This window comes from Bemisia tabaci, chromosome 2, assembly GCF_918797505.1.
Source record: "Bemisia tabaci chromosome 2, PGI_BMITA_v3".
NCBI classification, from domain to species: Eukaryota; Metazoa; Arthropoda; class Insecta; order Hemiptera; family Aleyrodidae; genus Bemisia; species Bemisia tabaci.
The window spans coordinates 23,681,065-23,697,344 of record NC_092794.1 but is presented as its reverse complement, the minus strand read 5'-3'; the positions used below and the strand labels follow the sequence as shown (position 1 = coordinate 23,697,344).

The window sequence follows — 16,280 nt, the reverse complement described above, 5'->3', positions numbered from 1 at the left end:
GGTTTCAAACTTTATACTCCTTTTATTTGCTAAAAACTGTTACATATTTACAAAGAGACCAGAGATTTTTATGCACTTTATACTCAATTTCTACACTTCTTTCTTACCAATTAAGAAAAAAACCAATGTTGGAGTTTCGTGGCAGCTTTAACTATCCTGATAACAAAACTCCCATGAATAGGCTTCATTCAACTTACAAAAGCAACAATCATTGTTTTCAAGATGAACTTTCTTCAACTTCTTCACTTTTTCCTGGCACTAAATGTTCCGGCACAGGTTCGACAGCAACCTACAACAAAAGAAGAGGATTTTTTTCTAGAGATTTACTTAAGTGTTTCCCATATATATTTGGGATCTCTTGCGAGAGTACTTCCCAACAGTTCTGGCAGATAATCCATCGTAAAATACCATTATAAGCAAAGATAAAAAAGTAAAATGAAGTCCTCAAAGCCATATTGGATGGCATAGACTGGTTTGGAAAAAATTCTGGGCGTTTCTGATTTTTTCACAGCTTAGCGGGTCTCTACGGGGTAAAGCCCGTATCATACGATCAAAGTGAAGCTCTCAAAGTGGCGTCACATGGGGTCACAAGACCCTCGAAGATTGTCAGCCAGACAATCTTTGAGGGCGACGGAGGGTCATGTGACACCACTTTGAGAGCTCTACTTTGATTGTACGAAACGGGCTTAAGTTGAGACTTAAAACTTGTGTTCCTCAAAATCAACACACATTTATCCCCAAATATTCTCAACTTTTTATTTCTATTCCTTCAGTTACTAAATTATATTAAGAAATCTTTCCAACAAGTATTCAAAGAAGCTTTGGACTAAACCCTCCTTTCAGAGCTGACTTGCCACTTTAGTTTGAATACATCCCTATGCAACGAGGTTGCTCGCTATCAAGGTTTTGCGAAATCCTCTGCTCTTGAAGCCTGGGTCAGTCTTGCCTGGCTTTAATCTCCTTTTAAGTGGCATCATCGATACATAATTTTGTCTCATAAAGGCAGCTTCTGTTTTGGTGAAATACTGTATGAAGAAATAACATTGAACATTTACCTTCGTGACCTTCAGGGCAAGTCCCTCGGGCAGATTCCTCTCAATATATTCAAGAAATGTGTCGGCTGTTGAACCTGTCAGTTTAAGGAAGCTCATGTACCGGTGGTAGGTTCTATATTCATATTGAACCCGACATTTCTTATGAACAAATGCAGAACGTAAAATAGTGTACCTTTGGTGATGTGCTTTGTCGGGGCCCCATCTGTTGGTGGAAAGAAAAATTGTTTAAGTTTACCGATCAACTCTTATAAATAACTTAAAGTTTAACATTGCCATTAAGTTTGATCTTTTGATCATCCCACTCTCCTAATTTAACAGATGCACAATGATAATAATCATGATTTGTTTTGAGAACACATTTTTACTCCGTGAATTTTACTTTTATCTGATAGTTTATGAATTTTAATTTTACTTTTAATTTTAATTTTTTTTTCTCGTTTTTTTTTTTACTTTTTTTACGTGAATGTCTCAAAATATAAAGAGTTACTAAGCTTCTTTCATCTTACTGCCCTCTGGATCATGCAGTTTGGTTACGCTAGCGGTAATTTTGAAAAAAGTAGAAACTGAGGCAAGTTTTTCCTCCTTTTCAGAAGCTATGATTTCAACTTGTTTATGAAAAGTAAAAAATTAATGAGCCGCTAAAAACATAAGAGATCGGACAAAGAAACGAAACAACCCTAACAAATACTTACACTTTGCCAACTTCGATACCTAGCCCATCAGCTGCCATTTTCAAAAATACCACATAACTGTTAAGGATTTGTTTCTGGTTTGCTCTCATTTCTAATTCAATTAATTTGTACAATTTATCAGGTTCATATGAGTCCACTTTGTCAACCTGAAAATTCCAAATCGACCATTAAACAGTGATTGTGTATCATGTTTATTATCAGTGGCGTATGAAGGGAGGGGGTAGGGGGGTTTTGGCCCGCCCTAGAATTGAAAATAGTATCATCTGGCCCCTCTCAGAAATTCTGGATGGTGGGAAAAGACCATCGTCCAGGATGGTTATCTCTCTTAATGTTGAGTCTAAATTGAAAACACTGTGTTCATTCACTCAGTATTTTCTAAAATTTTCATCATGGGGGCCTCAAAATGGGGCCAAATACAGTTAAAATTTTAAAAAATTTCCAGATCCATTCAACGCAACAATTTGAGAGTAATCTTTGCTGAAAGTGAAAAAATAAACGTAATTTTTCGGCAGAAATGAATGGAAAATCTGCTTTATGGAAGCCTCAAAATTACGTCCTAACAGAATTAAAATTTCAACAAATTTCCGGAGGAGGCCCCCCGGACCCCCCTTTTGACTAAGGGGTATTCCATACCTCCCAGACCCTTCAGTGGTAGGGAGGCCAGGCCCCCCTAGCAAAATGACCTAGGTACGCCTATGTTTATTACCCCTAATCCCATGCAAAGTAACCTCACTAAGACCTAAATCCTCATTTCTTTCAAGATGATTTGCCTCAGATTTCAGCTGAGATCGAACTGATCTGCAATACATCACACCAACTGGGTGAATAATCTCTTCAAATTTTTACTCTCTGGCTAAATTTAAGATTTAAATTGATAAAAATTGAAAAGTTGGATGAATTAATACAGGATTTGGCTACAAAAAAAAAAGAAGATCGCATTTGTTACAGCAATTGAATCCTGCATCAAATGTGACACTTAATTTATAGTAAAATCATGTTGTTATTTAATTGAATTTTGCAAATTTTTTCAATGCTGAAATTTTTTAAATTACGTAATGCCCAGGAAATACCATAGCGGTTTCTTTGCTTTATAAGTCAAATTTTTGGAAGGTTTTCAGCCTAATCAATGCTTCATATTGCAACCCACCTGATGAATCACCTGAGGGCATTGACTATTCTTAGGATAAAAAAAAAAATTTCTGCAAAATGAAAGTCTAATTTAACAGTTAGAGAACTTTAGAGAGTTTAGTTCATGAGATCAAATAATATTCGGATTGAAGAATGTGTGAATAATTTCAGGTAAAATATTACCACTGATGTCAAGCCTCTAGAAGCAGGTTCTTGTGTTTCATTTTTCACGGCAGTTTCTGCCAATGAGGGGCACCCATTGTGGAACCTAAGAAAACCTGCCACAGTCGCTGGGGTTGTGCATTGTGGAAGCCGGTTCAGGAAGCTGAACAACTGTTTCTGTTGATCACAGGAAAATGTTTGATTACTTATTATTCTGGTAAAGTTTTTACCAATCTACTTAAGACTACAGACTAATTCTAAAAAGGTACAATCATGTAGTCAAACTATTGAAACTGGCTTTTTAAATTATCCTGATTCATCGAAATAGTTGTACCTGGGTTGAAACTGGTTTGTCAGATAATTTTCACCAAAGTTTGTCCAAAGTACAACAGTCTGGATTAAGCCTCACAAAAACGAAAAAGTAAATAATAAACTCTACCCGAACAAGCCTGGCTTAAGGGTGTGCGCTGTTTGTTTAGTTACCTTATGTATTTGTGTCATTACTTTAGCTAAATAAAGAAACTGGAACAGAGGTGATGTGTGTCAATACTTGTTCAATTCTGGTTGAACTGGGATATGAAAAATGTAGGTGCATTCATGTGAGCCCTGGTTTGAGAAAGATTTTGTACTTAGTCTCAAAGCATGAAAAAAAGCTGTTAGAAAGAGGCAACTCCTCTTCAAGACATATTTAAATCAAGTTTTAGCCTTCATACATCACATCTGATCCAAATCAAAAAAGATATATATGCTTCTTGGGGGGGAGCTGATGAAAGCCATTTATATTGGGATGAGTTAAAAATCCAACTCTGGATTTAGCAAGCAAAATGGGTATTCAACACATACTAAATCACTTGTGTCCTGTACAGCTGTTGCTAAACTGTAGGGATGGGTGAATATTGAATTCAAATGCGATTATTGGAATATTCGAAATTTTTCGAATACGAATGTTGCGATTATTTGAGAATTCGAATTTTGCGATTGCAAATACTTGGGAAGCAAATATTCTAATGTGATGCGATTATTGCTTCGATTTATGATTTTTTATGAACTGTGAGAGATAAAGGACACTTTTAACTAAGACAGTCGATCATTCCCGTGTGAAGTTGTGGAGGAGTTTTAATTAATAACGAAATTGATGATAGGGATGGACGGTTTTCGAATTTGAATGCGATTATTCGAATTTGCGATTTCGAATACTTCGGAAGCGAATATTCGAATGTGATGCAATTATCTCGGTGCCGATAATTTGAATATCGAATATTCGATTAACTAAATATTCGACCATCCCGGCTAAAATGCTAGATATTACCTAAGTGAGAAGGATTTCAATTTGGATCAGGTCAGACTATATGAGTGAGCAATACTTACAGAAACTGAGTTCATTGTAATGTCTGAATGGTTTACACTGATAAAAGGAGATAAAATATATTAGGAACACCACTCTTATCTCTCCATATTTTCACCGTTCTGGTAAAGCAGAGCTAAGTAGAAGACAGAGAATCCGAGTAAATCCGAAGAAAAACACATGAAGTCCAGAAGACGAAGCAAAGGGAAGGGAAGACAAGAAAGAAACCAAAACACCAAAACTTGCGGTTTTGAGGTTAGGTCAAGGATTATGTACCTGCGTTCTTGTTATCAACTAATCAAGGTGAATGTAATCTTTGCCTCAGTATCAAATCAAAAGTGTCTGCCAGTGCCAGTCTGCTTGACTGACACCGTATTCAAGTCCTTTAATCTGATTATTCACTCACTCATTTGTTATTTTATACGTTTTTGTACGGCTTTTTAAAACAGTGAATCTTAGAGGGGCGAAGTTCTAGCTTCCAAGAGTCAACCCAAGTTTTAAAGTTTAATTTTGTAACGTATCACCGCTACATATCCTCCGGTTAGAAGCATCAGGCATCCATTGTTTATGGCCTTTTCCCGTGGATTCAGCGTTAGAGGATTTGTGTGCTGCTTACTTCATTGAAAAAGCTCTGTCTGTACCTTCCATAAAGCTCGAACTCGAACCTGCAACCATGTTCAACTCGGTTCCATTCATCATATTTTTCCATTTGTCAGGAACTGCCTGATCCAGATCTCATGCAGCGCCCAAAGCACAGCTCGTAAGCTCCACTCAGTTCCTTTAGTTTAAGTTCTACCTCCCGTGTATCAGTGATGACAGAATATAAATTAGTTGTTGTTGGTGCAGGAGGTGTGGGCAAAAGTGCCCTGACCATTCAACTTATCCAAAATCATTTTGTTGACGAGTATGATCCAACGATTGAGGACTCATACCGCAAACAAGTGTTAATTGATGGAGAAACATGTTTGCTTGACATTCTTGACACTGCAGGTCAGGAAGAATACAGTGCCATGAGAGACCAGTATATGAGAACTGGTGAGGGATTTCTACTTGTTTTTGCAGTTAACAGCCTCAAGTCTTACGAGGATATTTCTTTGTATCGAGAACAAATTAAAAGAGTCAAAGATGCCGAGGAGATACCCATGGTTCTTGTTGGTAACAAATGTGACTTATCAGTACGAGCTGTTAACACAGCAGCAGCTGCTGATGCTGCGAAGCAGATGGGCATTCCATTTGTTGAAACATCAGCCAAACTTTGCATAGGTGTAGATGATGCATTCTTTACATTAGTTCGTGAAATCAGGAAGATGAAGACAAAGTATGGCAAGGAGAAACGCAAAAGAATGAAACACTTTAGCCGCAAGAAATGGTGCCGATTACTTTAAGACTTGATTTAATAGGGATAACTGCACAATTTATGTACGTAATGAACATAATTTTCAGTGACCTGGATGCAACCAGCTTGTCTGAGGTACATTGCATAAAATTATTGGATTTTATGAGTCTACAAATTTTGAATTCAGTCATGCATACTTCCACTAAATCAAATCTGTCTCTTACATTGAATTCCGGCAAGCGGATTTGATTAATTTTTTTTTACTTACTGCCAACCTGTACAACAAAACAAAATTCTCTTCAGGCGACAGTGCGCCTGTAACGTTTGGTTTTCATTCTGATAGGAATGACTAGCACTTCAAAAATTCTCTCTGGATGCATGCAAACATAGGCCATAATTTATGAAGCAAGTAAATTTAGTTTTTCACTTTAGCGGAGCATTTTTCTCCTCTGGGTCGCAACCAATCTGGTCCAATAAGTTGACCGAAGCCATTTGCGGGAATACGCCTTCTGAAACAAAATGACATCAACATCTCTGATAGAAAGGCTCTGAAGTTCCGCCAGTAGTTTTTTTATTTTTATTTTTGAGTTAATACTTTTTAAACTTAGCTGCCTGGTTGATTGAATCACTGAGGTAGTCTGTTTTTGGTTGCTTTTCTACAACTGTAATATCAACATAACTGCCCCTCCATACAGGTTCAAATTTTTGACAGAAATCCTCCCAAAATAGTGACTATTTGAAGAAATGAAAAGGGTCTGCAGCTTAGGCAGGCACTCAGAATCATGAAGAAGGTCAAAAAATAATGTTAGAAGCTTTAGAACAATGATCATAGGAAGAGAAAAGATAACACATCACACAAGTTCTTGAAAAGTCATTGAAAATCTGGGAAAATCGGGTAATCTTGCCCTACCCTAAAAAGCCTAAGTATTTTACTGCAGAACCTTTTATTCTTTCTTCTGGACAAAACATTTAATTATTTTCTACTGCACCCACTTGCTCAATGGACAGAATTTACCTACCCTTAGAACAAGGAAGGTTTGGGGAAAATTTTATGAAGAAAGCTCCCTCCAGACTGAAATTTTGGGCAGTTTTAGCACACAATTTTTTTATCATTTGAAATTTATCCCTCTTATTTTCACTTATTCCTCTTCTCCCCTTTTTCCTTGTAAGCCCCTGATTTGCCATTTAAAAGCACATCCTGCAAATCTTAAGAAAATAAGCAGTAATTTTGTACAGATTTTCTCATCATGTGAAAGGGATTTGAAGGCTGTAATTAGATATTCCAGAAATCCAGACGTGCAGTTTTTTTCACCATCCTCTCACTATGCATATCAATGAAGGCAAAGCTAAGTTTAAAATATGTTTAAAGGTGGGATTATGTTGTAAGGTGTAAGCCACTTGGCCTCTTTCAGACACTAACTTTTCAATTGTGTCATAGATTATCCCTTGTCATTGCTAATGAATGGCAATCCAGATGAAGTGGAATTTGACTAACTCAGTGCTATGCAGTATATTTTTTACAGTCCTTGGTTTTTATGAAAATAGGTACTGCTTCAATAATTGTGCCAAAACCATCAGACAGTCAACATGATTTCTGTTTAGTAAGTTTATTTAGGTAGTATTTTCTTATTGCTGCCTTTGGGCAGTTAGCATATTACTGTAATAGTAATCATAGAAACTTGACTGTTCAGCAGTGGGTTGATTTCTTCAAGTAAACCACCGAGCAAAACGGAATGAATTTTCTAATATGAATTTTTAATTGAAATATTCTTTGCTCTGGTTTGTCCAAGAGGTCCTGTTATTTGTCTTTTTAATTCCGTATATCTCTCTTTTTATCCTTTTTCTACATTCTGCTTCTTAGAATCTCAAAAGCCAGCTCTCTATTCAAACAAACAGAACCAAAACCTTAAACCCATTAGGTTTATCGATTTCTTTTAATCTTCACGGTGGGTTAGGTTCACTTGCTTTGAAACATTTTTGTTGTATGCAAATGTCATATTTGCGACATCAACCCATTAAACTTACAGCTTCTTGCCTACTCACTTCAAACTGCCATTTTCTTTTAATCAGTTTGCAATAGAATAAACTCAGTAAAAAAGCATAAATAAAATGAAATTATCTGTAAAAAAGTTTTCAATTTAAATTTATTGAAATAACTCTGTTATCATTAATAGTTTAAAATAATCTTTAAAAATGCATTGACCTGTGAAAGTTATATATATTAATTTTGTAAATACTTAATGTGCGATTTTAATTTGAGCAAATCTTTCTTATGTATCAATTTTCAGCATGTCTGTACCAGAGTCTGATTAATACATCAATTGTCATTTCATTGTCTTCTGAAGGACTCGTTTTGACTGTATCACACAAAAAAAAACCACAAGTATCAGGGACTTACTGTATTTGTGGTTTCTGTTGTCATCACACAGTTCATGTATTAAAAACTAACAACTCGAATTCGCATCCTTGAAATCAGGAGTTTGAAGGAGATCCAAAAATTGTAACACGAATCATTCTCATCTGAGCGTACAAAATGGTGTTCATATGATTGCATTTTGAAGTTATTTCCCAATTCACCTGACCTAAACCTGTGAATGATCGGTTGGAGGTCATGCGTTTTTCTATGAAACAGAATGAATGTTGTTTTGGAATTCATAATCTGTCTTGCGGTAGCAGCGTGGAAAAGATACATTTTGATTCTCTGATAGTCGAGATTTTCAGAGCCTATTCTTGAAAATTTTAGGTGCGCCGTTGTTTAAGTGGAACACGAGTTATTTTTACACTTAGGCCTCAATATTTCCATCTAAGTTTCAAATAAAAAACCTCAACCAGCTCCTAAAATTTGTAATTGATCAAATTTATTCCGTACAATTTATGTAACAGAGCCTCTAAGTTGTTTGTTGGTCATTCTGACATTAGCGAATTGGAAGTAAAAATTAATTCAGGTTACGCCTTCTATCAACCTATCATTTTACTACTTATCGTTCATGTTTTAACTCACCAAATCCATATCATTTTCAGTGAAAGTACCTATGCATGCAGATGCTATTTTTGTTATTAGTGAATTTAAACAAAACTACCCACCCAACTCAATTTTATCTATATTTTCACCTTTTATCGTACAAACCGTACGTTTTATCTTAAATTAATTAATTAGTAATATGGTTTTACTTGATAAGTACCTACTTATGTAAGTTTTTCAGCGCTGGTTGTAGTTTACTCTTCTTTGTTCCTATGTATGTGCCACTAGGTAATTTGTAAAACATAGTAATTTTTCAATCCTTTTGTTACTTTTAGGTATCGTATTTCTGATAAATCTGTGAATTCTCTATCCAATCAGCTAAGGACAGTAAAACAGTGTGCTTGATGATCTTCATTGCCTCTCCATTCAATAAATGCAGTGATTGCAAGGGGAGAGGAAGGGGTAGAGAGAAAGAGGAGAGGAGTGCAAAGAAGGCGGTAGAAATAATAAGAATAATCTTTGAAACCTTAAAAAACAATCACAATTATTTTCCTAGAAATCTCTTTATGTAAAATGTAAAAGATAAAACATTTCAAATAGGTATAGGCACTCTGAACTGATACTGTATCTGGGAAGCCAATCTTTCACTTTCACCAATATGTGAAGAATTCAATGTATTAACTTCAGTAACACTGGTTGGAACTGAATAAAGGTAACAAAGATTTTGAGTTTGTTCAAAAGGTTATGATCAGTCGAGCTAATCTGCAGCAACTTTAATAACCACTAGTGTTTTATTTGAAAAGATGAGAGTAAATAAGATTGAAAATGCACATCTAAGCTCACTGCTTACACATTGCCAAGATAATTTTATTTTTTGGTGCAAAAAAATCTATTTGTGAGAGGTCCGGAACACCTCTCCCTTAAGACACCTACTTAAGGTGACATTTTGTCATGAGCAAATATATGAGTTTTAATCGGACATTAGTGGATGCTTCTCTTGAATGAACCTTTACAGCATTCAAGATATACCTCTCTTTAAAGAAAAAAAAGAGAGGAAAGTTTGCTCTCTATTTCCCTTGACCATTTTTTGTATGTATATATTTTTTCTTTTATTATCTTTGTCTCTCATTTATACTGAAATAGTCTATTGTTTCAGACTAACATTTGTTCTTGTTTTTTACAATTGTAAAATAAGCGTGACAGTCTTTTACCTTATACATTCTCTTTGTCTAATGTGTAAGGATAAGTCTCTAATCATTTCTCTTTTTCTTCGATAGAATTGTGCATTTATTTTGTGTCTTTCAATTTTCTTCTTTCACCACTGAATTTACATTTGTGATAATTGTGAGATGAGAAGTGAATAAATCAGTAGCTATAAGGAGTAATTTTTGGTTCTTTTGATCACTCAGTCCTCATAGCTTCAATTTCCCTATTGTTTTTCTTCGCGATATTCAAACATTTTCAATTATGTTTAGGGGTTTCTCTTTTAACTCTAGCATCTGGGAATATGAGATCGAAATAAGAAATATGTGTAATCTGCTTAGAAAAAATCAGTGTTTCGTGGAGTGTCAAAGAAGTTCTTCTAAAATTAGGTGCAAATCTATCCTCAATGTAATCATTTGCACCGTAAAAACTTTTAAACTGAATTTCAAATTAGACCTCTTTGACATTATTTTCCATAAATAAGTATTGAATTCAAGTAAAAACTAGAAAGCAGAAACAATTCAAAGAACCTCTTGCATCTTCTTGGAGGCTGCTTTTACATTTGGAAATTTTCGATTATAAGTGCAGCAAAATATCTGGATGTAAAGAAATATTCCTTTTTTGAGCATTTGAGCATTAGCTCAAAAAAGAAAACACTTAAGAGGAACAAATATAGTGCGTAGGTAAAATTATGAGACTGGTATTGAATTTTGTCCTCAGAATTGAAGTTTTTTTGATGCAAACGCCTGCTTATAAAAACAAAGAGAAGAAGATAAGCAGGCTATGAAAGGAGAAGCAAAAATACAAAATATAGATATTTTTTATTTCGTATTTTCTTTTTTACAATCAGATTTACAATACTCAATATTTTCTCTAAAAAATAAATCTTAATACAGGCCGAAAGTATCCTTGAATAACCTAACACACCTTCGCATTTTTACATTACCTTTCATTTTTCCTTGCAGATACAGCAATACCAGACCCAACCCCAATTGACATTCGATGAACCCTTTCACTCTTTTTGAAACAGCATGAATATTTTTTTTGCTGCTTTACTGAGATGCAGAAAGTTAAGATCGATCACTTGCGTCCTTTGGTGGCATTCGACCAATGCATCCAAATAACAGAGCCTATGCAATGTGTTCCGCAATTTAAGGATACTTTCTGAGGGATGAAACCAATAACAACATTTACTTACAAACTTTTAGTTTTCATAAAATCGATAGACACTGCTGGTCCAGCTTTTAAAAAAAATAAAATTAAATAAAAAAATTTACTCCATAAATTATTCATGGGATAGAAACACCATTCCTCAAAGGTTCTTAAAGAAATCATGTGCAAGTCTTAACATTTCTTTTCATTTCAAGACAATTCAAGGAATTAAAAATTTTAAGATGAGAATAAAATAACAAACAATTTGACTAAATGTATTAGCAAGCATTCTAAATTTAAAAACAGATGAAACTAAGAACAAAACTCACTCCAGATATGATTCTTCACTCGGATGAAAATATAAAGAAAAACTGTATGAAAGACAAAGGATTTACAATAGTAAATTGATTCACCAACTGAATGCACCGATGAAATACAGTTTATCATGTAATGAAACTTGATGCAAATAATTAGAGCTATTCAGCTCCTAATATCCATATTGACTGTTAGATCACAGAGGTAAACAAGCCTACGACAAAAGAAAATGTTTCGTCAAACAACGATTTTATTTTATGGCCATTTGGAGATCTACATAATGCAAAGTGAGACAACGATTGAGTTGATCAGAGTTTCTTTAGGCCAGAATTTTAAAAAAATTGAAACTTTAATAATACAAATACATGAAGACCATCCTTTCTCATCCAGGGGAACCAAAAGCATGCATTAAAACAAATGTGCCTCTGAAGTTAAAAACATTCTGAAAAGAATTTTTGCTGAAAATCTAAAAAGAGATTGTTGACTTGGCCTGTAAACATTTAGATTTGCGAGAAGCCGTGGAAGTAGCACAATATTTAAAAAGTCGTAAGGTTATTATTTACTCCAGACTTTGAGGATAAATAACTGGATTTAAATATTTTTGACCTTCTAGATGGTCAAAGTGAGGGGAAATACTACACCGATGATACACTCTCAAGGCTGATAAGGTCCATTTTGAAAGGGGTTATAGACTAGAGGTTCCTGTTCCTCTAAAGAGTAAAAATAAAGAAATAAAAATATTTAAACTCCATTGGTCGGTCTAGCCTGCACCGCTCTAAGAGTAAGGATTGACAGTAGCATTTGTTTAGCACCGATAGGACACAACTCGATTGTTTCAAAATTTCAATTCATGAAAATTGAGATTGTGATCTTGGGAATGGATGCTGCTAAAATTCTGATTCTAACATGCCTCTGATCTGTCCTGAAATGACTATCTTCCAGATTTTTGTGATGAACAACTTAATTCTTTGCCACAGCACAATTTTCTGCGTAATTCTCCTCTAATGTAATTAATGGTCTGAGATAACAGCCATGTTGGGGACATATTGACAAGAGGATTAAATTTTTACGTTTTGCTAAAGCAAATAACATAGTGAGTTCATTCATTTATCTTGAACTTACTCGATAAAATAATTCATTCATTTTAAAAAATGAAACTGTGAAATAATTTCTTTTAGATACTTTTCAACTGCAATCATTTGGGCAGCTTCAAGGTAACAGAAATAATTGTATTGCCAACGGTTAAAAGCTACTTCAGAAAAAAAACAAAAAAACAGGAAACTGAGGTGATAAATCAAACAGAGTGGTTTCCCTGCGTTCCTTCATACAAAAAAAGCATGAAAAATTATCCTTGTTTAACAATTTGTGAGACTTTAAGTACTGAAAATTTCTATTTAGATACATGTTGCCAAATCAAAATCCAAGCGAAATAGTAATTTTCGGTGTTTTGGTGATGATGACAGGAATATTTTCATTGAAGGGTTCTTAATGCTAAAAAGCTAGCCAGACTAAAATTAAAATTCTATTTTTCAGTGAGAAAATTCATTGGACAGATGTGTGACTACATTTATCGACAAGATGATGGAGTTTTGGCACGAAATCATAATTTTTCATGCTGAAGCCAATGAAAATTAAGTTCAACGCGTTTTGAATGAGTTAGTAAAATTTAGTTGGAATTGATGCTCTTTCATTTTCAAAATGTTGCACAGCGCAACTATTCCTGTTGCCTTGAAATCGCTCACTGGAACTTCACGTCATTTTGCAAAAAGAGATTAACGGTAAGGTCTGACCTCGGCATTATTATTCTGCCGTACTGAGGAAAAATGGTGTATGAAAATTTGGGCGTTGCCGAATTTCCTCTGGTAAAATATTAATTTATAAAAAATGCTCCTTGAAATTTGAGATACTTTAAATCGAATTGCGAGGAAAATTTTCTGAGAAACTGGTCAGAAAATATCCACAAGTTTTCTTGAAAATTAGAGTTTTATCGAAGAAAATTTGGCAACATCCTGATGTTCATACAGCATTTGACCTTAAAGCAGAGTTTACTAAAATTTCAAAACTAGTACTGATTTTCTTGACGATTTGATAATTACTTCAAGTTTATTCTGAGTAGCTATGGTCAGGTCATGCACTTCTTGATGGATCATGTTAGGAGATGATTTAAACGAATTAGAGCCCAGTTCTGCAGCGCTAAGGAAAAATGCCGTATGAGCATTTTATCAAAGGAAAGGCATCTCTCGAATGTTCATATGACGTTCTTCCTTAGCACGGCAAAGTTAACCTTCGTGTAAGTGATGGCGTCTGTGAAAAGGAGAACTTAGAAAGTGATTTACATCCTGATACCATTTCATGGAGAAGGAAAATACTAAAATTTTGGCACAAACACAACCCCTAAATCTAGAACACTGATTTTCTATGTATTAAAATCAGAGAGCTGAGATGATCTATTTTACTTAAAAAGAAATGCAACTGATCAGGAGGAACATTCCCTTTCGAAATCCTGGTTGCTGTCAGAAAAGAGCGTCTAGAATTAAGTTTTGAGAAATTCTTAATTGAAACAGCACCTATCCTCTTTCCATTGATATAGGAGGGCAATTTGCATTAGAAACTGAATTTTCCTATCTTCTGACTAAAACCTTCTCTCAACGGAAATTACTCCTTCTTCACAGACCATCACTACTTGATAAACAGAAAATTAGGGTTAAAATTACTGAGTTTTAAAAATCTAAAATCACAGAACTGCAATGGTGAAAACAGATAAAACATAAAAGGTAAAATGAATAATGGGTGATTAAACAAGTAGTAATTAAAATGAAAAACTAAATAAAACATGAAGTATATGATAACTACAATAAGGAAAATAAGCCACCGAAAAACTGCAAAAGGCCAGATCTTTCTTTGTAATTTAGTTCATAGTTACATGAGAGGAACATCCAAAACGTTCCCTTCCAATTGATTTTTTTTTTTTACCCTTTCCAGAAATTCATTGGGCACAAAGGTGATTATCACAAATTGATGACACTATTATTCCTTAATTTAAATCTATTATAATTCACCGACTTCAGTTAGACAACCTGCCTTAATAAATATTAATTCTTACACTACATTGAAATGGACGAATTTCAATGTTAAGGGACTGACAAAAATCGCTACAGATTAGGCATATTTTTGTTCATGGATAACGAAAAGAAAATTGCACCGGGACCTCTTTTGGACCAGACCAACACTCTTGTTGTAAAATATGGAAGCAGAGACAGGAGCAAGGAAGGTCAAAATGGTACAAACCCCTTGCCCTACAAAAGTCATGTGTCAAGACAGCATTGGCGATTGAAAACTCGATTTTTTACCTTGTTGCTATAGCCCATTCAAGATAAAAAACAAAAAAACGTACAGATCTATCTTGAGTCTACAAAAAAAAAAAAAAAAAAAAGAAAGAAAGAAAGAAAGAAAGTAAGAAAAAACAAACTCGTTTGAATGTTTCAGTTTTAGATGTTCCCCTTCTCAATAAAGTTGTGGCAACAATCAAAGGCCCAGTAATGAACTACAACAATATCTTTGACATTTTTAGGATCACAAAATAGGAGGTCATCAATGTCCCCAAGCGTCAGAGAGAAATGGTTACACTTTTATGATTAATTTGATTTCAGTGACCATCTCTCTGATTTTCGAGGTAGGTATCGAAATTCTGATTCTTCAAAATAAAATAAAATGAAATAAAAACCCTAAAAAATCTATAGAGGTACATGACAAATTTTCGATCAGGACTGAGTAAGGCAAAATATTCTTGTGAGAAATCAATCAGCAGTCAAGGCCACATAACAGTCAATTAACCAAAAATTATCCTCCCTTCATTCAATAACACAGACAAGATTTTCTTGTAAAGTTGGGTTAAGACAAAATAACCATAGGGCTGTGATAAATTAGTTCAGTAGTAGACATAATTGGCTTGAGATGTCTATCATGTCACTACTAGGTCTCCTTCGGGAAAAAATTAGGGTCTTGCTAATACTGGACTAAGATAGTTCGAAGAAGAAGCAAAGCAAGAACAAATAAAAAACGAGCTCTCATTATTGAAAACTTTAAGTCAACTTTCAAAAAAGGAGTTCAATCTTAAAGAGGGGCTCAATAACATTACTTATGAGAAACGGCCAAAAGTAAATAAAAATTATTCCAGAATCCACTGAAACTATCAGTCATTCAAAGGGCGACTGGAGACAAAATTTTCCTTTTGTTTTTGTTTTCCCAACTGGTAACTTTTAAAATTTTCAAAATTTAAAAATCAAACTGAGTTTAGACTGAAAGTGTTTTCTCATAGTATCAACACTAGAATATTTACACAATTTTGAAAGACTATAATCAACTAAGCAAAAGCTTTTTTTTAAAATTAAAAGTAATGTTGATTGGACGGGACTGTGGAGAGATGAGCAACTGTGGACCCTTTAAGACATTTCACACATTCCATCTCTTCGCGAATACAAACAATATGATGAATTAAAGCAATAAATGAGCAAAGACTTTTCAAAAAAAAAAGAAAAGGAAAGAAAAGAGAGAAAAAAACCTCAATTTAATGAATTAAAACAGCTGCTCTCAGAATTCAACTTCAAAGCTACCTGTTCAGGGAGCTAGGCTTTCTCCCTCTGTCCAAAAAGCTGAAATGAAAAAAGAGAAAAAAAGGCTTCAATTATGAGTAAAAACATACAATTTTTCTCAGAAATCTAAAGAGGCTATCATTGTTTTCATAAATCAGGATGGTACATAATTATAGACAACTATTCCAGAATTTTCAATTGGACGACCTTGCCAAATTAGTTTACAGTGTGACCTCGATTTATCAATCTGCCGATTGATAGATTGTTAGGTTGATTGACAAGGTCTCTTCAAGGGTTTCAAGCTTTTCGAATGAACGTTGATTCATCAGTCCAGTGAA

At 34.5% G+C, this 16,280-nt stretch overlaps 3 protein-coding genes across 5 annotated transcripts in view; 1 reads left to right on the top strand and 2 right to left on the bottom strand.

Annotated features, from left to right (window-relative positions):
* Positions 1 to 2: 2 nt before the first annotated feature.
* Positions 3 to 4,614, bottom strand: mRpS10 (mitochondrial ribosomal protein S10). Its single transcript, XM_019060951.2, has 5 exons — positions 4,406 to 4,614; positions 3,059 to 3,214; positions 1,748 to 1,893; positions 1,056 to 1,257; positions 3 to 289 (listed from the first exon to the last, which is right to left on the bottom strand). Exons 1-5 carry the CDS (start codon positions 4,418 to 4,420, stop codon positions 218 to 220), a joined length of 591 nt encoding a protein of 196 aa, XP_018916496.2. The 5' UTR covers positions 4,421 to 4,614; the 3' UTR covers positions 3 to 217.
* Positions 4,615 to 4,731: 117 nt separating this feature from the next.
* On the top strand, positions 4,732 to 10,065 carry Ras85D (ras-like protein 1). Its single transcript, XM_019060953.2, has one exon. The coding sequence runs from the start codon at positions 5,195 to 5,197 to the stop codon at positions 5,765 to 5,767; it is 573 nt and encodes a 190-aa protein (XP_018916498.1). The 5' UTR covers positions 4,732 to 5,194; the 3' UTR covers positions 5,768 to 10,065.
* A 620-nt stretch (positions 10,066 to 10,685) lies between these two features.
* The window catches only part of Crag (DENN domain-containing protein Crag), a 31,073-nt gene continuing 25,478 nt past the window's right edge, over positions 10,686 to 16,280 (bottom strand). For all 3 annotated transcript variants that reach the window (XM_019060810.2, XM_019060811.2, XM_019060812.2), the window contains one exon: positions 10,686 to 16,002. The gene's annotated coding sequence lies outside the window, so the exon portion shown is untranslated. The remainder of the gene's footprint in view (positions 16,003 to 16,280) is intronic.